General features: G+C 47.6%; 1 protein-coding gene across 1 annotated transcript in view; it reads right to left on the reverse strand.

Annotated features, from left to right (window-relative positions):
- Positions 1-25,154, reverse strand: part of RFX8 (regulatory factor X8) — a 52,377-nt gene extending 27,223 nt beyond the window's left edge. Inside the window, 6 exon segments of the mRNA XM_052648728.1 lie at positions 897-960; positions 9,650-9,736; positions 10,842-10,903; positions 20,626-20,749; positions 25,082-25,127; positions 25,130-25,154. Of these exon segments, the coding sequence (XP_052504688.1) occupies positions 897-960; positions 9,650-9,736; positions 10,842-10,903; positions 20,626-20,749; positions 25,082-25,127; positions 25,130-25,154 (408 nt within the window).
- Positions 25,155-25,677: the final 523 nt, after the last annotated feature.

Raw genomic sequence — 25,677 nt, forward strand, 5'->3', positions numbered from 1 at the left:
TCTCCTATCTGGGTCACCGTCCCTGGATTACAGAAATGGTCAGTCATATATAAAATCTCAGGGCCGAATGAACAAGGAAAGTGAGGGGCACTGACTTTCCTTTCGAAGAACAGATTACAGAGTGCAAAACATTTTCATTAAGAATGGAAAAAGGCAACGTGGCAGAAAGTGAACTCAACATTCCTGCCTTGTGTCAGCCACACTGCTGTTCACCTGCCTGTCCTACTCCCACCCTGGAGCAAGGGGAGGCATGGCTGCTCCTGATTTGCATGAAGGACTGTACTGAAATGATTTCTTCAGGGTTTCCCTGACATCTTTTGAATAGTTTCCATTCTAATAGAGTAGGAGAGAGCGTTCCTGGGAAGTTGGAAGTTGAGCCCCATAGCCTGCCCTGTAGACTGCACCTGGGTCAGGGGAGCCCCCTCCATCCTCTCCAACCTGATGGCCTGCTCTGTGGCAGCACAGCTCCAGGGTCAATATATTCTCCTTGGCTTTCTGGTTCTGCACTCTGAGACTTTCTAAATTACTCACTGAGCTATTCACTTTTGAGCTACTCAATTTGCTTAGCAGATCGTCCACGTGGGTTTGCAGTAGGCTCCTGTCGACAAGCCACGGGAGGACAGAGAGGTCTTCTGAACTGCCCTCCCCACCCTGAGGGCTAGGAGCGCCACCCCGCCTGTGTCCCATGGGCACTGCGCTCACTGAGAGCAGCCACCAGCTTCCTCCTCACCTGATGCTCCCTCATTACCAGCCAGCATCACCTTGAGGATCAGGGGGGTGAGTGGCTAAGGGCTGCCCGTAATAACGTTATACACAGGAAAAGAACTGCATCTAATTCAACAATTACTGAATATTTCAGGGTCTATCATAGCAAATCTATTTTATTCAACACTCACTGCTCCTTCTTCTTGGAGAATGCGGTTATAATTAGTAGACTTTTCAAAGGCAACAATGTCTCCACTGTGACATAATAGATAAGAGAGAAATAATTTTAGTTAGAACCTTATTTCTGAGCTCAGGCATAAAGGTTCTTTTGCAGTGAGGTTATTTGTGGGTGGGGAATACCGTTCATAGGGTTGCAAAGAATCGGAACCGACTGAGCACACAGCACACACACACACACACACACACACATACACACACACACACAACTTTGATTTCAAAACCCTCCTCCAAGTTTCTCTCCACAACTGCTGATTATCACCTGCTTAAGGTTTTTTTAAATTCGTTTGTATAACTGTGACAACCACAAATTTATTTTTAAAAGTTTATTCCCTTCAGAAGCAAGAATATGATATCCTCATGGTTAGAACTTGCTTTGGTGAGAAAAGAAAAATCATTATGCAGATGAAGTCTTCTATTTTCTGATTTGGAGCTTTGAAAATGATCAACTCAGAAATGATAATATCCTCTGAGTCAATGGATGGGGCAGGGCACTTTCACAGAACAGGGAAACTGAGAAGGAATAATATGTAAGGTCCATGTCACCACACCAAGTGGGTTCACATGTCACCTTGGAGAAAAGATTCTATACATCATGGAGAATAGATTCAGTTCTGTGCATGTGGTGTGAGGTAGCAGACCAACACTCTGCTTCTGCTTCTGGATGCAAGTGCACGGTCTTCAAGGCAGGGATGGCCTGGGATGGTGGTAGTCAGAAGGAAGTGGAGGAAAATGGCTTTTACCTCACACAGGAAGGTCCTTCATCCCCTCCAAGCCTCTCTAAAGTCCCAGGAGCTCTCCCTTGATCTTAGGTTTGGGTCAGTCCATTCTCGAACAGTCATGTACGGATGTGAAAGCTGGACCATAAAAGAAGGCTGAGCGCTGAAGAACTGATGCTTTCAAACTGTGGTGCTAGAGAAGACTCTTGAGAGTCCCTTGGACAGCAAGGAGATCAAACCAGTCAATCCTAAAGGAAATCAACCCTGAATATTCACTGGAAGGACTGATACTGAAGCTGAAGCTTCAATACTTTGGCCACCTGATGCAAAGAGCCAACTCCCCAGCAGCAGAAGTGAGCGACAGAGGATGAGATGGCTAGACAGCATCACCGACTCAATGGACATGAATTTGAGCAAGCTCCGGGAGATACTGAAGGACAGGGAAGCCAGCTGAGCTACAGTCCACGGGGTTGCAGGGTTGGATACGACTTACTGACTGAACAGCAACAAAATAGGTGTCAAATCACCACAACAGAAGCAAAGCCAGGGCGCAGGGGTTACCTGGAGGTGAGAGGCCCGGAGAGGTCACTCGGCTTCCTTGTGGGCTGTCCGCACAGGCAGGGCCCAGGCGGTTAAGATTTAACTGCTGAGGGACAGGGGAGGGCCAGCTTGGGAAGGAGGCAGCAGCTAACTCCACAACAGGACAGGCATCCTTGGCTGCTCTTTCTAGTGCCACTTGAGCTCTGAGAGCCTCAATTTTCCACCCAGTGAAGGGGAAGGAAGGGGTAGGTTCCATGCCTTAGTTGGGAAGAGCCCCTGGAGTAGGAAATGGCAACCCACTCCAGTATTCTTGCCTGGAGAATTCCACGGATAGAGGAGCATGGCAGGCTATGGTCATGGAGTCGCAGAGTTGGATACCAACTAGCGTCTAAACAATAACAATCTCCCACCACTAAAAGAACTTTTCCAACCCCCAGAGCCTGTAACCTTTGCTCAAAGTCTCCAGGGTGTGCACAAAGGTTAGAGGATTCTCCCAGCCTCACAAAGGAGGTCAGAGGAAGGTCAGGGTCCCTCCTGGGTCCTGCAGACTGTCTGCTTCAGTGTAGACACATAAAAAACACATTTGACTTTAATTAGCTTTTACGATCAATTTGGCTAAAAAGGGTCCAGCATAAGAGGGCTGGACATGATTATATGCCACACGACTCAGCCTTTTTTTTTTCCTTTCCTCGGAAAATCTCAAGTGTTGTGTTAGCTTAATACGCTTTCTGGCATATAACTTTCTTCTAGCTTAACTACAATTTGCATCCACATTCTCAGGTTCTGACATCATTTGTCATTAATCCAGACTTTCATTTGCATCATTTTGGCATCATCATTTGCCCTTGCAAATCATTCTAACAGCAGTGAAACAACAACGTGAAGCAATTACAAAGGTAAGAAGATAAAAATGTAATAAAACCGAATTCACGTCCCGGACTTGTTCAGCCTCAGACTGCGGAGGGAAGGTGTTTCATCTTCTCATCGTTGAAGGACTTCATTTCCATTTTTACTCAAAGAACATGAATCAACGACTCTGTTTTTGGTTAGCAGTGTGTGTTAGTTGCTCAGTTGTGTCTGACCCTGCGACCACCAGGCTCCTCGGTCCATGGGATTTTCCAGGCAAGAATCCTGGAGTAGGTGGCCATTTCCCTCCTCCAGGGGATCTTCCTGACCCAGGGAATGAACTTGGGTAAGACACCCTTAACTTGTTTTTTAAATTTTAGGCCGTGCCATGCTGCATATGGGGTCTTAGTTCCCCAACCAGGAACTGAACTCGTGCCCCCGGCATTGGGAGCTCAGAATCTTAACCAATGGACTACCAAGGAAGCCTCTCAACTTGATATATTTTTTTCCCACTTTATTTTTTTTATCAACTTAATACTTTTACACCTTAAGTTAAATAGTCAATGTATGTATTCATATCAGGGTAGGTCTTATGATTGCAAAAAGCCTTATTTAATATACTTTTGATTACATTAAGCACACACACAATGACACTAACGACTAAAATATACTGAGCATTTACGCATCGCTAAGTGCCTTATTCACTCCCCCTTACTCCTCACAACGATCCATTAGGTAGCGGATAATAATTCATTATTTTCCCCAGTTACGTACAGGAAACAAGAAACAATTCCCAGAGCCAGAAACCCAGCTCTGACTTCACATCTTCATCACTATTACCTCCTCTTCCACTCTTCCTCTTTTAAGACAGGGGACCCCCAACCTCCGGGAGCTAATGCTGGATGACCTGGGGTGTAACTGATGCAATAACAATAGACATAAAGTGCACAGGAAATGTAGAGCGCTTGAACCATCCCGAAACCATCTCCCACCTCAGTCCATGGAAAAACTGTCTTCCATGAAACTGGTCTCTGGTGCCAAAGAGGTTGGGGACCACTGCTGTAAGACACACATATGTGTGATAATAAATAATGTACACGAGGAGGGCAAAGGAAGATGCGAGGGTTTTGAAACAAAGTGGAAAAGAACAACTTAAAAATTGTTTATTTTATATTGGAGTATAGCTGATTAACGGTGTCGTGTTAGCTTCAGGTATACAGCGAAGTGATTCAGTTTTATAGACATACATATATGCACACATATACATGTGTCTACTGGTTTTCAAATTCTTTCCCCATTTAGCTTATTACTAATATTGAGCAGAGTTCCCTGTGCTATTCAGTGGGTCCTCACTGGTTATTTTATTTTATATTGGCACATAGTTGATTAACAAAGTTGTGTTAGTTTTAGGTGTGTAGCCAAGGGATTCAGTTATACACATACATGTCTCTATTCTTTTTCATTCTTTTCCCATTTAGGAAGAACAGCCTTCTTTTTAAACTGGATTGGCTGAGTGTGGCTGAGTGGCATGGATTCCTTATTTTCTGTGTTGGGGGCTGTTGCTTTTACATTGCTTAACTCTAGTCCCATTAGATTTTTATGGGCAACTTAATTACAAAATGATGATCTAACGGGACACCTTTGAAACGGCTGGAAGTCTATCGTTCACAAGGGAAAACAGCAACCGGAAGCCAGGCCTCCTCGGCAGATGGCATGCCACCTTGTCTGGGCGTCTGGGCTGGAGAGGAGGATGTGAGGGGTGCTTTGAACAGGTAAGATGGTTTGGGAGCTTCATCTGCTTTTCAAATCTCCCCCCAGCAAGGGTGCAGTCCAGGGCGGGATCCTCCACACCTATGTTTTGTGAGCTGCTAGACAACAACCAGGTAATGCCTATTTTTTTAAAAAAAAAACAAAACACCTTAACAAGTTCCAACCAGCCTTGCAAAGCACAGGGTGGACACGGCCCAAGTGCGGGTTGCAACTTGGACCCCTGATTATACCTGAGAAGGAGGCCGCCAGGGACTCAGCAGAGCCCTGCTGTTGGGGGAGGGCTGGCCCCAGGAGGGTTTATCTCCTGCAGGTGCTGGGGCCACGTGGACTCCACGGGAAAGACTCCACGAAGTCACCGAGATGTTCTGGGTCTGTGGTGCCCACGATCGCTTGGCTGACGGCTCCCTTGAACTCGCCCTCCCAGGGTGATGAATGTGAAAGATAAACCGGAGCCTTTCTGCTCCCTTGGGCACAACCAGCCAGCCATGGACCCAAGGTCCTGGGTTCTGCAGGCTGCCAGGCAGCCCCCTGAGCTCCGTGAGCTGGCAGAGGAACAAAGGCACAGAGAACAAAGGCAGGCGTGACTCGGGAAGGCCCCATTTTAGAAGCTTTTTACAGGCTTTTAATATGCTAAGTTGGAAAAGCTGAGTGAGTGAGTGAGTGAGTGAGAGTGTGTGTGTGTGTGCGTGTGTGTGTGTGTGCGCGCGCGCGTGTGTGGACTGGGGGATGGATGAGGGCAAGGGCTAGTTTTCATATGTCCTGAGAGAAACCTGGGCCTCTGTCCCACTAACCCCAGAAGTCACATTAGATAGACCAGGGTCTCATCTATTTGGAAAATGACAGAGTTTTCCTTGTGATATGTCAGCCAGGAATGGTGTTTAGGAGGTAGAGAATAAACACGTTAAGCAGAGCTGTTTCTCTAGATGTGACAACGACACACACTCTCTCCATTTCCCTCCCCTTCCCCTGACGATAACAGAGCATTTTATACTTTGGCCTCCATCCTCCAAGAATTTCTAGGTCAGCGCTTAGACCTTGGTCCAGAGCTCAGTCCGGCTGCCAGCTAAACAAGACTGGGATCTGGGGAGGTCTGTTCCCTGTATAAAGACGTTACCCTGGAGAGGGGAGCAGGGCAGAAGTACCCTGGAGTTAGGAAAGGGCTCCTTTGCATCTGGCACACGCTACATATTTATAGTCATTTTCCTTAAAAAAAAAAAAGCCTCAAGCTGCTCGTTGGTTTTGCAAATCAAATCTTGGTCTCTTCTTGGAAATGCTGCCTCAGCAGTTTTCAGTGGGACCCACCACAACATGGTTGTCCACCCCTGCCCGGCCCCCCTCACCTCCAGGGAAAACACGCTGCAGACACCAGGGTTCCCAGGCTGCTTGCTCCTGGGCCACCTGTGAGGAGTCCAGTGAAAGATGTGCCTGGCTAGGGATCCTGTCCTCCTGCTAAGCCGCTGGCGTCAGGGACAGGGCGTGGTGGGTGGTGGCAGAGAGCTGACAGTAGAGTTTCTCCTCTGAAAGGGCTCCGAGGGACGGTATGAGGAGACAGGGAGGAGACAGGGGCTTATCTCAAGACTAAACTGATTGTGATTAGATTACCTGCTTTTTCTGCAGTGCCTGGTGGTGGCAGTGATGAGAAAGTAAAAAGCCCCCAGAGTCCCTTAAAGCCACCAGCCTGGCTCCCAGCCAAATCTCTATGCTGATGCTCTCATCCGCGGTTTCCATTTCTTTCCTTAACATGAGGTCCAGACAAAAAAAAAACAACAACACAAGATGCCCTTGAAAAATCCAGATGCCTTTTCCTTCCAGAGGCAAATATTAGCAGGAAAGTGCTAATCAGACCTCAGTTGCCTGCACCTTCAGAGAAACACCTGGCTCACTGGAGCCGTCACTCTGGGGAACAAGGAAGATGCTGGTCTGTGGTTGGCTGGGGGATCCCCTCCGGGTTCTGAATGCTAGTGAGCTTGTAACAGTGGGACCTGAGGGTGTGCCCTGGGCGGACACAGTGACCTGCCTACTTCCAGGTGTGTGAGGACAGAGGGGGAGTGCTTGGTTAGGGCACAGGTGAACACCTGTGCTACCTGTCCAGCCCCCCAGCCCCCAACACACACACACACACACACACACACACACACACACACACACAGAGGCCAGAGTGAGGAGGGCTCTGAGACTCAGGGACAATCTGGACTCTAACTGCCGAAGCGGGAATGGACGCCAGCAGAAGACGTTGGCAGGGGAAGACTGGCCACTTCCTAGGACCTGCCATCACGTGTTTTCCTGGACTGAAGGGTCAGGCTTGATTCATTATTGTAATGTAGGTAGCAGGGGTAAGAAATCACTCAGGGTCCCGAGCTGAGCTCCCTGCGCTAACAGCAGGCCCCCCCCACCGCCAGCTGTCTGTTTTACACACATACAGTATCTGTACGTCAGTCCTCCTCTCTCAGTTCACTCCCCCTCCCCTTCCCCTGCTGTGTCCACATGTCTGTTCTGTATGTCTGTGTCTCTACTCCTGCCCTGCAAATAGGTTCATCACCACCGTTTTTCTAGATTTCACATATATGTGTTAATATACGGTATTTGTTTTTCTTTTTCGGACTCCACTCAGTGATGACCTAGAGGGGTGGAGATGGGGCGAGGGGAAAGGAGGGAGGTCCAAGAAGGAGGGGACATATGAATACCTATGGCTGACTCATTTCATTGTACAGCAGAAACCAACACAGCATTATAAAGCAATTAGACTCCAATAAAAAATAAAATAATCATTGAGAGAGCTCCATTTTGCCTCTGCCTGATCTCCCCCAATGGTGACATCCTGGCCAATCTCTAGTACAATATCACAATTTGGGTTTTGACACTGATACAGATTCACTGATCTCACTCGGATTTCCCAAGTCTTACTTAAACTCATTTTTGCACGTGGGCATGTAGCCCGCCTATGGAAACGCTTGCATCCGGCACCGCGGCTGAGACACAGTGCGCGTCTCATCGCAAGGGGACTGTGGCTGCACCATCTCTTGCTCCCTCCGCCCAACGTCCCTAACTCCCGGCAAGGAGGAAGCCGTCCTCCGTTCCAGAAACTTGCCATTCCACAAATATCACATGATATCACTTATTTGTGGAACCTGAAATATGACACAAACAAACAAATCTACAAGACACAAACAGGGTCACAGACATAGAGAACAGGCTTGACGCAGTCAAAGACAAGGAGGGTGAGGGAGGGATTGATTTGGGGGGTGGGATTAGCGGAGGTAAACTATTATACATAGGATGGATAAATAAGGTCCTGCTGTAGAGCGCAGGGAGCTGTAGTCAATATTCTGTGATAAACCATAATGGAAAAGACTATGAAAATGTGTGTGTGTGTGTGTGTGTGTGTGTGAATCATTTTGCTCTACACTTGAAAACTAACACAACATTGTGAATCAACTACCCTTCAACTAGAAAGGAAAAAAACACTTTGTCATTTCAAAATGTTTTATAAACGAAATCACACAGTATGGAACCCTTTGAGATGGTTTCCCCACCCCCCACCCCACTCTGTAATTCCCTGGGAATTCATCCAAGCGGTTGGATTGATAGCTGGATTGAGAGAGAAGGAATGACGTCTTACATTGATGGGGAGCCAAGACAGACACGCATTTGATTGATGTCCTCAGAGCAAAGCGAGCATGGCTGACACCAAGGCTGTGCATTCGGGAGAAATTGGCAACGTGGATGAGAAGTGCCTACAGAAGGAGCTGGGGACGGTCACCAGTCTGGGAAGAGGGGGGCTGTAGGCTCTACACAGGAGGTAAGAGCAAGCTCCTGAGATTTCCGAGCAAGAGAGAGAAAAACTGAAGAACTAGGGGCAGGTTAGTCTCATGGCTGTGTTCATACAGTGGTGAGGTGAAGGGAGGGAGCTTACACAGGATCCATGAAAATAATCTCGATGTGAGATGACATCGTGAGGACATACAGGAAACACCTGTAGCCAGGAAGAGCCATCAGGAGATCCAGGAGAGGAGAATTAACAGGACTTGTAACCCGGGGAGTCAGGGAGGGCTGTGGGGTGACCCTCTGCATAGGTTCTATCTTTTGGGATCACAGATGGAAATGAGGGCGTCAAGAGGCAGAGGTGACGGGAGGGAGAGAATGAAGTTAAAGTTCTACGTCTTCAGTGATGAAGTTAAAGTTCTGCGTCTTCAGTGGGAGGGACCAGTGGGTCCCCTGCATGGAAACATCCAGGAGACGGCCAAATAGAACATCCCCAGGGGTGGGTGAGATGAGGAGCAGGAGAAGTGATTCAGAAGGAGGACTCGTCCATGGAGGGAGCAGCAGGTGAAAGAAAAGAATGCGGTGTCCTGGGGTCAAAGTGTAGGAAAAGCGTCATTAATGATGAAGCGTCCGGTCTCTGGGAGATGCCTGTCCTGGTGGGGAGGGGAGATGTCAGGAGACCAAGAAGGGCTCATTCTAGGGAAGGGACTGGATGACGCAGAGTCCTGAGGGCTAAAGGAAATTTCAAGAAGGACGTGGCCAATTCTATCAAATTTGACAGAGGAGAAGAACAAAGACGGTGCAAAATGGCCCTGGCCGTTGAGATGATGATGAAAATGATCCGTAACTGAGGAAATGAACGCGGTACACGTTTCTCTGGCAGACGATGTTGCCAGAGATTGACGTTGTCCATGTCAGAGGCGTGCTGATGTGACGTGCATGCTTCCATCCTTAAGAAGGATGAATGGCACAACAGCCAAAGAGCCAATTCAAGTCAAAGCAAGTACCAATGGTCCTAATAGGAATCAGGCTGTGACCAAGACCAAAATACCTAAGTGACAGGTACTAACCTGGGGCACCTTTTTTCACCCAGAAGGTAGCAATACTGGGCATAGAAGAAAGAACTTCTCTTGATACAGATTCCGTCGTAATGATACCTGAAAAATAAACACGGTCTTAAAGATGGTATCAAACCACTAAGTGGGCTTTAGAGAAGAGACAGGACAGACTAGCCAAGGAAGACTTAGAGCTGTTCTCTGGGTTTCATCATTGACCCCATTTAGCAGGAAAAGCTAGTCAGTCATTCAGCCTGACCAGGCTCTGGTAGGTGGACCATTTCCTACTATCTCACATGCATCGGCTCTGAAACAAGTTCGTGTATGTCCTCCTCTGCTTTCCCGACTTATGACACTTGAATCTGAGAGATGCCACAGGGAAAGCCTCCTGTCGTCTCTGCCATTGACCTTCTCAAAGAAATGCAGACCAAGGCCAGTGTTCCCTCTGCTGAATGGACTCAGGTTCTCAAACCCCCAGAAGGAAGTTTGGTTCCTCCTCTGCTAAGCCCAGGAAAGGCAGCAGCTTGTATGGGCTCATAGCAGCCCAACACATTTTTTTTTTTCAAATTAACTATTGCCCAATGCTTAACTTGGCAAACACTTCCCATGCCTTCAACTCCTCCATGGGTGGCAAGTCCTTCCCTAACTTGGCTTCTGTCCCTTCTTAGTGATTTCTGGCTCTCACTGATTTCTCCTGACTTTTCTTGATTTAAAACAAACAACAAGTAACAATGATAACTGAGTGATAATTATAACAGGATGCACCCGATAATGCTGGAATTTCCTTTTGTGTTAAAAATATCACCTGGGTACCTTGGTCTCTTGAATATAATTCAAATATGTGAATTAGATGGAACACTTAGCAATTTTAGTTCAAACAGTAATTAAAATAGTTTTATTGTTCTAGGGCTATCATTACTTAACTATTAGGCATTTACATGTCTAAACACTGAAAGTGTTGAAACAGAAAAATACACTGTGACTTTTGTACTTTAACACAATCTCTTGAGAAAACAGAGACTCAAATTCGGTTCTGGCATCACCTGAATTGTACCAGGCACTGGGAATTTCATTTAATTATGGGAATTCTTTGGGAAGAGTTGCTATTTATAGTTTGTTTAGTTTTGCACTTTTTGGTCATCCATTTTGTGATTTTTCAAAATGTGTGTTTTTAACATTTAGAATAAAACCAAAATGATCAACCTGCCTGGCACTGCCTCTCGTTCCCAGCCTCCGGGTGCCAAGATCAGGGAAAACCAAGTGCACGAGCTAAAAGAATAAGTTAGATTTAAAGTTGCAATTTTAAAATTTAGAAATAGAACTTTCAGCTTCATCTCTTGCCATGTTTAAACTGTATTCCCTCTTTTCTAATCATAAATAAAATATAAATAAATGAAATTTGGAATACTCAGACAAGTATAAAGAAGAAAACACAGCACTCCAAGGAAACCACCATGTAAACTCCAACGCAGTTCATTCCTGACTTTTTCCCAAAGCCTCACTGTGTGAGTGGATTCTGCAAGTCTACACTGGAAATACTGGCATCGTCACAATTCTTGTGTCAGCAGCTCTGCTTCCCACTTTCTTCCCCCTACCTTGTACTGTAAACATTTCCCCTTGTCATTAAAAATCCTCTAAAAACAGGGCATTACTAACACTGCAAAATAGTCCATCATGCTACTTTCCTTTTTCCAATGTGATTGGCATTTTCATTTTAAAATTTATTCATTTACTTTTCATTTGAAAGATTTGGCTAGCAAATGTTATAAAATATTAAATGAGAGCTACTTCTGACTCAATGTTTCATCTCCCCATCAGTTATTTATTTATTTTTGGCCATGCCAAGTGGCTGTGGAATCTTAGTTTTCCAACCAGGGATCAAACCTGCACTGGGAAGGCAGAGTCCTAACCACTGGACCACCAGGGAAGTCCCCATCCCCACTATCTTTTTTAAAAAAATTTATTTATTTTTACCTGAAGGATGATTGCTTTACAGTATCTGTGTTGGTTTCTGTCAAACATCAACATGGATCAGCCATAGGTATACACATGTCTCCTCCTTCTTGAGCCTCCCTCCCACCTCCCTCCCTACCCACTATCCGTCTGATGTACATTCTGTTAGCACTGATATGATATTTATGACCAATTATATTTTTTAAAAACCAGAAGTCTGTTCTGTCTAAAGGTCTGTGACAAACATAGTACCTAAGTGCATGACTGTTGGAAAGGGAAATCCTGTGTTCTGGTAAAATTACAAAACTACAGAGCCGGAGGGCAGGATGTTCCAGGCGGCCATGTAATGATTTCTTCCATATTCTCTACGTCTCTGGGTCTGCCTTCCTCTCTCTTTTATTCTCAGCTTCCAAGTGGGAGGGTTGGATGTCATGAAACATTTCTCCTGCCTGCCTCTTCCTATAGGAAGGCTCCCCTACTTCCCCTCGCCCCGCCGGACCGGGTGTGGAGGCACAGAAAGGGAGAGGAGGGCAGGTCTGGAACATTATTTTTTTTCCATATTTACTTTACATATATTTTAATTGGAGTATAATTGCTTTCGGTCTGGCACAATTAACATCAAAGTCATGAGGCCCAATCAAGGAAGGAGAACTGAAACAGACATGAAACCGTTGACAGGAGAGCTCCCTCAGAGGCTCCCTCAGAGGCCCCCTCGGAAGCTCCCTCCCTCAGAGCCTCAGGGCTTCCCTCCCTCACAGCTGCCTCAGACCCACCCTCACTCAGAGCTCCCTCGGACCCTCTCTTCCTCAGAACTAGCTCCGACCAACTAACCTCCAGAGCTCCCTCACCCTCGTACCCTTTTCCTCTCAGAGCTTCCGAGGACCCTTCCTCACTCAGAGCTCCCCCGACGCCTCTTCATCGCAGCTCCCTCAGAGCTTCCCTCAATCAGAGCTGCCTCAAAAAAGTCCCTCCTCAGGAGTTCCCACAGAGTCTCTCTCTTTCACAGCTCCCTCAGACCATCAGACCCTCTCTCACTCAGCGCTCCCTCAGAGCCTCTCTGGATCAGAGTTCCCTCAGACCAGCAGCCCATCCCTCACTCCAGCTCCCCCAGAGCCGTGCTCCCTCAGGACTCCCCCAGAGCTGTGCTCCCCCAGACTCTCCCTCCCTCAGTGCTCCCCCAGATTTGCTCCCTCAGAGTCTCTCTCCCACACTGGCCCCTCAGACCCTGTCTTACTCACAGCTCCCTCAGAGCCTCTCTGGATCAGAGCTCCCTCAAAGCCTCCCTTTCTCAGCACTCCCTCAGAGTCTCTGGATCAGAGCCCCCTCAGACCCTCAGACCCTCTCACTCAGAGCTCCCTGAAAGCCTGGCTCCCTCAGCCAGCCCTCCCTCCCTCAGAGCCTTGCTCTCTCAGCACTCCTGCAGACCTTATCTTGCTCACAGCTCCCTCAGAGCCTCTCCATCAGAGCTCCCTCAGATCACCCCTTGACCTGTGAAGAGTGGGTAGGATGGGGTAGTCCAATTACCTCAGACCCTGGGGAAGAAGATTCAAGAATTAGCATCAAGGACTGATGTTGAGGCCCCTGCGTTCAACGTCTGGCTTGGGTACAGGACTCCAAGTCAATGAGAGACAGCTGGCCAGTGGCTTTGGGGGCAGGCTGAGGAGTGTGGTTGCTGCCCTGGCTCCAACACACCCACAGCCTGTTCAAGACAAAAATGGCTGAGAAGTTTCCACAGCCAGACGCTGGCCACAAGTGATAAAGAGCTGACAGGTAGGGGACTTCCCCGGCAGTCCTGTGGTAAAGAGTTCACCTTCCAATACAGTGGATGTGGGTTTGATTCCTGGTAAGGAAGCTAAGATCCCACATGTTTCATTGCCAGAAAACCAAAACATGAAACAGAAGCATTAATGTAACAAGTTCAATTAAAAACTTTTAAGAAAATTTTAAAAAATGGCCCATATTAAACAAAAAAATCATTTAAAAAAACAGAGCTGACAGGTGAGAAGGCCCAGATTCTGCCTAGCAAGGCCCCAGGATGGGCAGTCAGGCTTTGGAATGAGTCATTCACTAAAGCCAGGGATGCATTCTAGAACATTCTCAAGGGTTGCTCTGCAGATGCCCCTTGGGGGACCAGGAGACAAGGGTCTGCCTAGCCCCCAAATGTGAAGATGTGTGGCAGAAATTTTCCGTCCACTTTTACTTCTCCCAAAACCCAGAGAGGTGGTGGGAGAGGGGAGGGAGGAAAAGGAGGTCCCCATTCCTAGTAGTCTGCTCATGAGAAACCTTGCTGGAGGATTGGGGAAACCATTCCACTTTAACTCCGAGTGTGTGGATGTCACATGCGGCTGGACCTTGTTAGACAGGTACCCTTTGGTAAACCAGAATGACAATGGGGCTTTGTATTACCCAACGTTTCTAGGGAGGTCAGGCTGCATTTCTGGACAATGAGGCCATGGCCAACATTTGCCTTCTTCTTTTGTACATGTTTCTCGATCTCCACATTTTCTATTAAGGGAATGTATTATTCATAATCAGAAAAGCATCAGGAAATGTTACTTTAAAAAAAATGAAGTCAGCGTTCGGGAAGTTTCCTCATCCTCGTAAGCCTGTTACTTGCACTGGGAGTGAGATGACCCGTCATGTACCCGGGACTGTGGAGCAGAGCAAGAAACACCCCAACATCTGCACAGGAACTTGTGTGGAACCTGGAATCAACTCCATTCCCAGGGGAAGAGGCAGGAAGTGAGAAGTGGGTATTTTGCTGTTTCTCTTGTAAACAAGCTTTGGGATCACATCCTTTTCCCCTTCCTCTCCCTTCTTTGAGTCACAGATTCAGCAACTCAGAGTCCCTTTCCAAGACCAGCACCACTGAACTGGCTCATTCTTTGGGCAAATTCCCAACAGGAACTGAAAGCCAGGACCCCAGTGTCTTGGGGGATGGATTTGAAAGGAAGTCGGAAGATCAAAAACACTGGACAAATGCCCACGATCATACCGGAGGCTCTTTTTAACACTTTCTTTGGAACACCGCAGTGGGACCACCCTGGATGAGAAACGACTGAGAAGGAAATCGAAGAGAGGTTTTGAACAGAAGCCTTAGGTTTCTTAAAAAAGGAGGCAGGGATGATCCAGAGCCCAAATGTGTCAAGCTCAAGTCACCCCACTCCCATCTGATAAGGCTGCCAGATAAGGAAAGTGCTGTAGTGCCAGGATGCCCAGACTCAAAAGCCTAAGAGGAAGTGTCCCAATATGTTGAGTGATGAAAGGGCAAAATGTGGGCTGAGTGATAAGACAGCTGGGGAGTTCCTGGTGGGTTGGAAGACCTCACCCAGAGACATTCAGGGAGCTCCAGAGCCTAACACCTCATTCGTGCCCACATCACTTTTGATTTATTGAGGGAGGGCTACGTGTGAGCTTCAGCAGCTGACACAGCTGGATGACTCTGAGTCTAGAAGATTCAGCAGGTCAGAACTAAGAAGCTACAACTTGGAATAAGGAAACAGCCACTCTTGGGTTCCAACACCCATCTGCTTGACAACAATCTGATAACAAGGACAAAATATTCTATTTATCTGGAGTGTTTTACAGTTTACAAAGCAGTTTTGGGAGGCCTGTGCCCAGTCTCTCAGTGTTATCTGACTTTTTTGCAGCCCCCAGGACTGTAGCCCACCAGGCTCCTCTGTCCATGGGATTTCCCAGGCAAGAATACAGGAGTGGGTTGTCATTTCCTACTCCAGGGGATCTTCCCAACCCAGGAATTGAAGCCGCATCTCTTGTGTCTCCTGCATTGGCAAGTGGATTCTTCATCACTGAGCCACCTTACTTCTAATTCGTGTGTTAAAAAAAAATGGTGATTAAAAATAGTGATAAAAAAAAAAAACTTTTGCTGACCACAAGCTTTAAATGAAACCAACATAATGGCAGGGAAGGATAAAAGGGTTAGTACCCAAAGAAGTAAAACAAAATAAAAATAAAAGCTCCATCCTGAGCCCTCCTGAGACACTGAGTTGTACCCTTGGGGAACCTATCTTTGAAGAGAAACACCAATACATTGAAGTCATAATGAAACAAATGGGCAGGGAAGTTAAAAGTTGAGAGCCAAGAATATTCAGTGGAGCAGTGAATATCAGTGCTTTGGAAACATCACTGGAATTCACAGAATTGCCCATGGGTGCCCAATGGGAGCCCAACGGGAGCCATCATTTCAGAAAATGATGTCAAATAACCCATCAGCTTGCAAATTCACCCCCAGACACACACCCAAGAGAACAGCTCCACGTGCACAGTAGGAGACACATGTGAATATTCATAACAGCAAAATTGGGAAACAAACCAAATGCTCATCAACAGGAGAGCGAACGAGTCGACTGAACTATTACACAGCAGTCAAACGAATGTAGAGGAGTCTTGATGTAAGAGGAAGTGGACAAGTCCCCAAAGATGACACATAACATGATTTCCTTCTAAAAAAGGTCAAGCCACAAAAATTAAAACTGGGCTTTTTGAAAGAAACGCAATCTATAAAATAAGTCAGACAGAGGAAGCCAAAGACGGTATGATCTTGCTTATATGTGGAATCTAAAAAAACAGTGACAAAACAAAAGCAAAACTAAAAGCAAACGAACAAATAAAAACCTCACTGATCACAGAGAACAGACTGGTTGCTGCCAGAGGTCACAGGAGGGGTGGGGCATGGGCAAAATGGGTTAAGGGGGTCAGAAGTTTAAGGAAAAAAGAAATGATATAAATGTGCTAAGATTCTTTTTAAAAAGGCAAGAAAGGGACTTCCCTGGTGGTCCAGTGGTTAAGACTCCACGCTGCCAATGCAGGGGCACGGGTTCCATCCCTGGTTGGGGAACTAAGCTCCCACATAATGCACAATGCAGCCCAAAAAATTTCAAAAAAATTTGTTTAAGGCAAGATAATGATGAAGGGGTTGATGGTTCCCAGGAGCTGGGGAAGGCAGGGAGAGGGGTTTCTGGCCACATGGTTCCTATACGGTGGTGGCTTCACAGACGCTTATCATATTGTTTAAAAGAACAAAAGAACCCGAGAGAATCAGGCCATGAGTGGATGGAAGGTGAGGGCATGTCAGGAGCCAGTTCCACTCTGTCCGCTGAGGAACACTGAGAAAGGCGGCAGACAGGCAGGGAAGAAAGACTAGAAACCAGAGGGAGGCTGGACTGACCTCTGTGGCCCATGCGCAGGCTCCTTATCCCCAGGTCATTTCAGCACCAGCTAGGGGGCTCCAGGGGGGTCTGATCCTGCAGGCTGTGAGCTGCCCCAAGGCCTGCAAGGAGCCAGGTGCCTTTCCATCCGCCTGTGCTCTGCTTGCCAAGCACGGATCCTGGGGGAGGACTGTTTGCCCAGGGAAAGAGTCACTTCCTTGTAACGGACACATAGAAACATGCTGCCCCCTCACAGCTCTGAGTCCCAGGCCTCTCTCTGCCCCCAGAGGGCATTCTGTTCTCATACAAAGCTCCCAGCTGGAGGTGACTCTGAAGGGCTTGTCATTGGATATGGAGTTGGACCAGTGACCTCCAAGGTCTTTTGGGAATACAGGATACTTTTGAGGGAATAACAGGTGGAAAGAAGTCTGAATGAAGTCAGTTGAATGAAGTCCATAATGAAGTCAACTGCCTCAGCGTTGTAGCAGGCTGTGGCAACCCTGACCTTACTCACTCATGGTTTGTTCCTTGACTTCTAATGCTACCTGCCTCGGCTGTGGCTGTCACAAGACCAAGCATTAAAGATGCCAACTGTTTCCTCCCACCCACCCATCCTTCCTGCAGGCCTCTCTTGCCTGCAGATCGTTACAGAGTCAGGGCCTGGGGCAGAAGGTCAAGTAAAGCATCTTGGAAAGCAAGCACCATACAAGCAGCCATCATGGGAAATCGTAACATTGGGGGAGGACGCTGGCTTCTGGGATGGGGCCTGGAGCAGGCCTGGCAGGAGAAGCAGCCTCATAGTGGTTTACAGACACACCAGAGGGAGAGAGGAGATGCCTGGTGACTCAGAATCTAGTCTAGGTTGTCTGAGAGGCGACCCAGCAGCCACAAGTGGCCACTGAGCACTTGAAATGGGCTGGTCTGATTGATGGGCTGTACATGTAAAGAGTCCACACAGTCAAGGCTATGGTCTTCCCAGTGGTCATGTACGGTTGTGAGAGCTGGACTGTAATGGAGGCAGAACACCAAAGAATTAATGCCTTTGAACTGTGGTGCTAGAGAAGACTCCTGGAAGTACCCTGGAGAGCAAGGAGATCAAAACAGTCAATCTTCAGGGAGATCAACTCTGAATACTCACTGGAAGGACTGATACTGAAGCTGAAGCTCCAGTATTTTGGTCATCTGATGCGAACAGACAACTCACTGGAAAAGTCCCTGATGCTGGGAGAGATTGAGGGCAGAAGGAGAAGAGGGTGTCAGAGGACGAGATGGCTGGACAGCATCACTAACGCAATGGACATGAACATGGGCAAATTACGGGAGATGATGAGGCACAGGGAGGCCTGGTGTGCTGCAGTCCATGGGGTCGCAAAGAGTCGGACACAACTAGGTGACTGAACAACTATGTGTAAAATAATGCATCTGATTTTTGAGATCTAGCAAGAAGAACGAACAAAACAACTCAGTAAGTTTTAAATACTGATTCCATCTTGAAATGATAGTATTTTGAATATTTGGGGTGAAATTTAAAATTTATAAAATCAATTTCACCTTAAAAACTTTTAAAAGGAAAATCAAGAGTATTTAAAAATTATATATCTGGTTCCTATTACATTTCTATTGGGCAGTACTAGATTAGATTCTATGGGATCTGGTCAAACTTCTTGGAATTGGATTAAATGAGATATCCCTCTAAAAAAATTCTCCTTTCAAGACCTTTGGTGGTCCAGTGGTTAAGAATCCACCTTCCATTGCAGGGGATGAGGGTTCGATCCCTGCTCAGGAACTAAGACCCCACACGCCATAGGGCAATGAGTCCCGAGTGCTGCAATTACAGAAGCCCCCCGCCACCATTAGGACCCAGTGCGGCCAAAAGAAAATTAAAAAATGATAACAATCAAAATTATCCTGTTAACTTGTTTTGAGTAGATTCTGTCTGTTCTTGAAAACCAGATTGAAAGTAAATATGAAGCAATATGAAAGCTATTATTGTTAAAACAATTAAGCTCTGTGATTCTATTAATATTTTCCATCAACAAATCCTATTGGCTGTCCTCCAAATACACCCAGGATTTGACCCCTACACACCTGGGCTTCTCCCACCTGCCAGAGCTGAGCCTCTGGTCCTCTCTCCCTGGTCTCTGGCCTCCAACCACTGCAGCCTCCTCGCTGTGCCAGCCCCCTCCCGCCTTGCGTCTTTGACGCTGGCTCTGCCTGCTCGGCTCTTTGCTCATATAGCCCCATACTCAGTGTTTCATCTTCTGGAAGTTTGGACTCAAAAGTTACTTCTTGCCTCCCCTCAAATTACAGGCCTTCCCCTAACACACACATCCATGTACATACACACACAGGCACACACACATGGATCCTTAACTCTTTCTACGCTACTCAGCATTTACACAATCTGCTGCTGCTGCTGCTAAGTCACTTCAGTCGCGTCCGACTCCGTGCGACCCCAAAGACAACCTACCAGGTTCCTCCGTCCCCGGGATTCTCCAGGCAAGAACACTGGAGTGGGTTGCCATTTCCTTCTCCAATGCATGAATGTGAAAAGTGAAAGTGAAGTAGCTCAGTGGTGTCTGACTCCTCACGACCCCATGGACTGCAGCCCACCAGGCTCCTCTGTCCATGGAATTCTCCAGGCAAGAGTACTGGAGTGGGGTGCCAGCGCCTTCTCCATTTACACAATCTAGTCTATTAGACTATATATTTTATATTCTTTATAATATATACTAATTATATATATATACTAGTAGTATATATTATAATATATACTACTTTTTAATATACTAATAATAAACACATGAACTGGTAGTTAAGAATCTCCCTGCCAAGACAAGGGATACGGGTTTGACCCTTGGTCCATCCGGGAAGATGCCAAAGACCAACTACACCCACGTGCCACAACTAGTGAGCCTGCACTCTAGAGTCTGTGCTCTGCAACAAGAGAAGCTCCTGCATTGAGAAACCCGAGCATCACAAGCAGAGAGAAACCCTGGCTTGCTGCAACTACAGAAAGCCCACGTGCAGACAAAATAAATACATAAATAGAGTAAATATAAATAAAAAAAATAATAAGTGCAGTGAAGGCAGGAATTTCTCTCTGTTCTCTGTTAATTTCTGTACTCTCGGCATCTAAAACAGTGCTGAAGTAGCAGTCGCTCAATGAATATTTGTTGGATGTAGAGGGTCTCAGATGGGCCATCCTTGTGCTAACATTTGCTGCATATTGCATGGTATAAACAAAGCCCCTGACAGAGCCCTTAACCTCCAGAAGAAACCTTTGACAGCACAAGAGTTCTCTAGATATGAGCAAATTGTGGGAAGGATCAGCTGTTTGACCTCGCAAGGCAGCTCTTAGTGCTTCTGGGGTCCTGAGATGTGGCATGTCTATGCAGGGAACAATGACCCGGCAAGCCTGGCTGAGCGCCGGGGGTCTCTGGGGCTGCCAGAGCTGCATTCTCTCTGGTGAATGTAACCCCACCCTTCCCTTTCCTGGCCTCTCACTATGAAGTGTGGACAAAGGATGGGATGGCTTTGGGAAGGTGTGAGGAAGTAGGCTAATCATCTGGCTGGTTTCCAGGGTGAAGCCAGTTATATCCACTTGCTGTTGCTGCTGCTAAGTCGCTTCAGTCGTGTCCGACTCTGTGCGACCCCATAGATGGAAGCCCACCAGATTCCCTCGTTCCTGGGATTCTCCAGGCAAGAACACTGGAGTGGGTTGCCATTTCTTTCTCCAATGCATGAAAGTGAAAAGTGAAAGGGAAGTCGTTCAGTCGTGTCCAACTCTTCAGCATTTCCTCATTGATTATTAATAACTTGCATACTTTTTTACTCAGTGGACACTGTATTTTTATCTTCACAACATACCTTCCCAAACGTGGCTGGGTTGACTTGGTTCTGAGCATTCTGCCCACAGGTCTCCACGTAAATCTCATACATGAGGCAGCGAGGCACACTGTATCCTTCGCAGATGCAGAAATTGTCAACCAACCTGGAGGTGGGGCAGGGAGGAAAAGCAGGAAGAGGAGGCTGGCATCAGTGATTCTAGAAGGGGATGCTTTCATAAGGGTCAGAGACAAGGGTGGATCTAACTAAATGAAACATACTTAGTTTATTGAATGAATGCCATGGCTAATCTGTCAGTATCTGCAATGTACCCTTTTGTGCTTGGCCCAGAGTTAAGTATCAATATGTTGATTGTGACTTTATACTTCCAACATGGTGCAGTATTGTCGCTTTTATATCTTTTTGGTGTGCAGGCATATTAATAAGAAGCCCAAATTATTGTGTTCAGCAGACACTGCTTCATGTAACTTTACAAAGGTGGCAGCCAAGATCTCTGTAACTATGACACAGAGGAGTATTTACTCACCAGGACACAAAACAAGGCCACTCACCCTGCCCCCATAGAGTCAACACCCCTGGGGGTGACAGCTGGAGCTCATGTGGCTTCCCGGTGCCCATGTGCCTGTGACCTGGGACATGTATGCACAGCCCTCCCCTCCCCCTCTTTCTCTGAAACAGTTGTTTACATAACTTTTAAACCCAAGTGACTTAGGGCAGCCACTATATTTTGATTCATTTTTTTAAATTAATTTGTATTGGAGTGTAGTTGATTTCCAGTTACACAAGTTTCTGCTGTACAGCAATGTGAACTAGCCATGAAGAGTTAGTTGCAACCCACGGACAGTGGCTTCTGAGGCTCTTCTGTCCCTGAGGTTTTCCAGGCAAGAATACTGGAGTGGGTAGCCATTTCTTTCTCCAGGGATCTCCTGACCAAGGGATCAAAATTAGATGGCTCAGACGGTAAAGAACTAGCTACACATATACATCTATCCCCTCTTTCTTGAATTTCTTTCCCATTTAGGTCACCACAGACCACTAAATAGAGTTCCCTCTGCTATGCAGTAGGTTCTCATTAGGTATCGATTTTATACATAGTATCAGTAGTATATACGGGTCAATTCCAATCTCCCAATCCGACTTTTCCTCCTTGGCGAAGCCAGCAGTTTTTAAACACAGAAGCCTTTTTTAGCAGGGAATTTACCAACAATGTGGGCTTCCTCTGTAGCTTAATCAGGAAAGAATCTGCCTGCACAGCAGGAGACCCGGGTTCGATCCCTGGGTCGGGAAGATCCCCCGGAGAAGGAAACGGCAGCCCACTCCAGTATCCTTGCCTGGAAAATCCCATGGACAGAGGAACCTGGTGGGTGGCAGTCTGCGGGGTAGCAAAGAGTTTGGCACGACTGAGTGACTAACACTTTACCAACAATGCATCTCCTTTCTTACTGCACAGCTTATTTTCTGGGATGAGGCACGCTGAGGTCCTTGCAAACTAGAGGCCACAGTTGTTAATCCCATCTGCTTCCTGGAAGGAGGAAAAGTCATCATATGGGGATGGGAGGAAGCTTTGACCCTGTCTTTAGTTTCTCAGGTAACAAACTACCATAGGCCAGGTGGCTTTAAGCAACAGAAATGTATGCTGTCACAGTTGGGGAAGCTGACAGTCCAGAAACCAGGTGTCAGCTGAGTCGGTTCCTCCTGAGGCTTGGGGGCGCATGTGCTTCATCCTTCCCTCCTTGCTGCTGCAGATGCCAGGAACCCTTGGCCTTCCTCGGTTTGTGGATGGATGCTCCACTCCAGTGCCCCCAAGTCCAGTGAGAGCTCCTCTTAACTGGTTACATCTGCAAAGGCCGTCTTCTAACATCCTCCAGGACACCAGGCTGGCTCTAAACTGAGGGGTTCTGTGTGTTTTTGTAACTGTTCATTTTTTAAAATTCTGATAAAATATATATACCATAAAGCGTATTTTAAAATGCAGAGTTCAGTGCCATTAACTGTCTTCTCATTACTGTGAAATTGTTGGTGCCTTGTTGTGTATCACCATCCATCCAGAGAACTCCGGCTCTCTCACAAAACTAAAACTCTGTACCGGCCAGAAACACTCTCCATTCCCTGCCCTTGCCTGTGTGTGTGCGTACTAAGTCACTTCAGTCATGTCTGACTCTTTGTGACCCCTACGGACTGTAGCCTACCAGGCTACACTGTCTATGGGATTCTCTAGGCAAGCTGGAGTGGGTTGCCGTGCCCTCCTTCAGGGGACCTTCTTGATCCAGGGATTGAACTCTCATCTCTTCAAGGTTCTTGCATTGGCAGGCAGGTTCTTTACTGCTAGCACTTCCTGGGAAGCCCCCCAGCCCCTGCCGATCACCATTCTTCTTTCTGTCTCAACGCATTTGACTCCTCTCATATACTGAAATCACACAGTGTTTATCCTTTGGGAACTAGCTTATTTCATCTAGCATAATGTCTTCAAGGTTCATCCATGTTGCTGTCTGCATCAGAATTTCCTTCCTTTCTATATCTGAAAAATAGGGCATTATGTATAGACCACATTTTGTTTATCCATCCATCCACTGATGGACACTTGGGTTACTTCCATCTCTGACTATTGTGCATAACGCTGCTATGAACATGGAGGTACAAATATCTGTTCCAATCCCTGCTTTCAAGGGGAATTGCTGGATAACACGGTGGTTCTCTTTGCAATGTTTTGAGGAATCGCTATAATTTTCCATAGTGGTTGCACCAATTTACATCCCACCGACAGTGCACAAGGGTTCTAACTTCATGCCATCCAACCATCTCATCCTCTGTCATCCCCTTCTCTTCCTGCCCTCAATCTTTCCCAGCATCAGGGTCTTTTGCAATGAGTCTGCTCTTTGCATCAGGTGGCCAAAGTATGGGAGCTTCAGCATCAGTCCTTCCAATGAATATTCAGGGTTGATTTTCTTTAGGATTGACTGGTTTGATCTCCTTCCAGTCCAAGGGACTCTCAAGAGTCTTCTCTAGCACCTCATAGACTGGATGCCTAGAGAGCAGTCCTCCTGGGGAAACTCTGCCCCTCCTCACCTCCTGCCCTCCCAAGCTTGAAGAGCGCAACCCCACCCAGGGACCCCAGGCCTGCGGGGGCAGAACTGGCGACACAGGCCTTGAACACCATCCTGCCTTTAGGGCACCAGCTTCGTGGGCAGCCTGCATCCCACCAGTTTACAAATGACCCGAGGAGAAGCTCCAGGTATTTTTTTGAATCTCGAATCATTCTTCCGAGTCTCTAGACTTTTTCTGGTCCTAGAAAGTCTAACTGACTAAAGGGTGACCTGAAAATTGACAACGGCCTCCTCAGAGCCCTTTTTTATAAGAAGGTTGCTGATACGATGAGGGGCCTGAGTAAGTGTGAAAGAAGCAGAGGCCTGCTTGTAACACTTGGAAAATACTGTGTGTACTGTGGTTATCGTTTTTAAAATTTTAAAATTATTTTAAAACATTAAAAAATATTTATTCTCTTTATTTTCTTTCTTATGCCAGAGAAAAGACGTCAAGAATCTCCTTTTGGAGAAAAGGGGTGACCAATTAAGACTTTTTTGGGTTCCAATCACAAACACACTGTTCATTTTTCTATCTCACCCACTGAAACTTTTCAGAAAGTCTTTCTGAAGAAATACGCCTTAAAACTTAAAAGGAGAAGTAATCAGCTGTCTACTCATTGTTCACCTTCTAAAATGAAGGTTTTAGGGCTGGTTTCAATTATTTTGCTACTTAGGAAGAGCTACAAACCCTTGAGTTCATCAGTCCCAAGGGCTGGTGGTGTTTTTCTTCCAGTTCCTCTATTTAAATAGCCAGAAGTGAACTTCACAAGCAAATGTGGAGTGCATTGTTAGAGCTAAAAAAACGGCTTTGCCTTAAATTAGAGAACTTTCCAGGCAGAATGGCACACTCAGAGAACACACTTCCTCTCCTGGCCTAGCTGGGTGCTCTCCATGTAGATGGAAGCCCAGACCCTCCACCAAGCCCCTCGAGGGCGGGCTGGATTACTTCCTGCAGGGAAGTGTGACCAACGGGGAGCTCCCAGGTGGGAAACCCCCATGGGTCATGGTGTGTGTGTGTCTGGCAGACCAACAAGGTAGCCCCCAGGTGGGAAACCCAAATGGCCGATTTTGTGTGTGTGTGTGTGTGTGTCTACATGGCCCATCGTATGTGTGTGTGTGTGTGTGTGTGTGTGTGTGTGTGTGTCTACATGGCCCATCGTATGTGTGTGTGTGTGTGTGTGTCTAGACCTATCCCACCAACATTAGAAAGCGCTGGTCCTTCCTGCGTGTGAACGGCTGTCCTTTCGAGCCTTTTATTTGCCCCGGGCGCAGGCGGTGGCCCCTGGCACTTGGCCGGAGGTCCCAGGGGCAGCAGCGGAGGAAGCTGTGCCGCCTTCTTCGCCGGCCCCCCTCCCCTCCCATCCGCCGGGAGCCCCCGCCCCCAGGCCGCTCACCACTGGATGATGCTCCTGTGCAGGCCCCGGCCGCCCGCGCGCCCCGCCGGGAGGGCGGCACGCCCTCGGCCATGGCTAGACTCGCCCGCTGCTCCGAGCAGGCGAGTCCGCAGCAGCACCGTCGGGCCGCCGCCGCTCCCTGCTGTTTACTTTAGAGCCGGGCGCGCGGGGGTCGGGAGGGGGCGCGCGGGGGCGCGGGGTCAGCGAGGGGCTGGGGATCTCGGGGGTCCGCAGGCGGCGCGCGGAGGTCTGGGCAGGGGCGGGGGACCTCGGGGGCGGGGCGCGCATGGGGGGCGCGTGGTTGGAGGAGGGCTGGAGAGCGCGGGGTGGGGGGTTGCTGGGGGCAGTGGGGGGACGCGTAGTCCTGCGGGGCGGTCTGGGCCCACCCCGCCCCCCCCGGGCCTGTGGTGGCGTTGGGCCACGCCCCGTGCCTGCTGGGACGGTTTGGGGGGCGGTGTCCTCGCTTCTCCCAGGATCCAAAGACCGTAGAACAGAAATACACGCGGCGCTCTTCCCCCTGCCAACCAGTCAGACAAGGTTGCAACATGCAAAACCCAGTGCACGACCGAGTTCAAGTCAGGTCAGGGCATCTGGTG

This window comes from Budorcas taxicolor, chromosome 11 (genome assembly GCF_023091745.1).
Source record: "Budorcas taxicolor isolate Tak-1 chromosome 11, Takin1.1, whole genome shotgun sequence".
Classification (NCBI taxonomy): Eukaryota; Metazoa; Chordata; class Mammalia; order Artiodactyla; family Bovidae; genus Budorcas; species Budorcas taxicolor.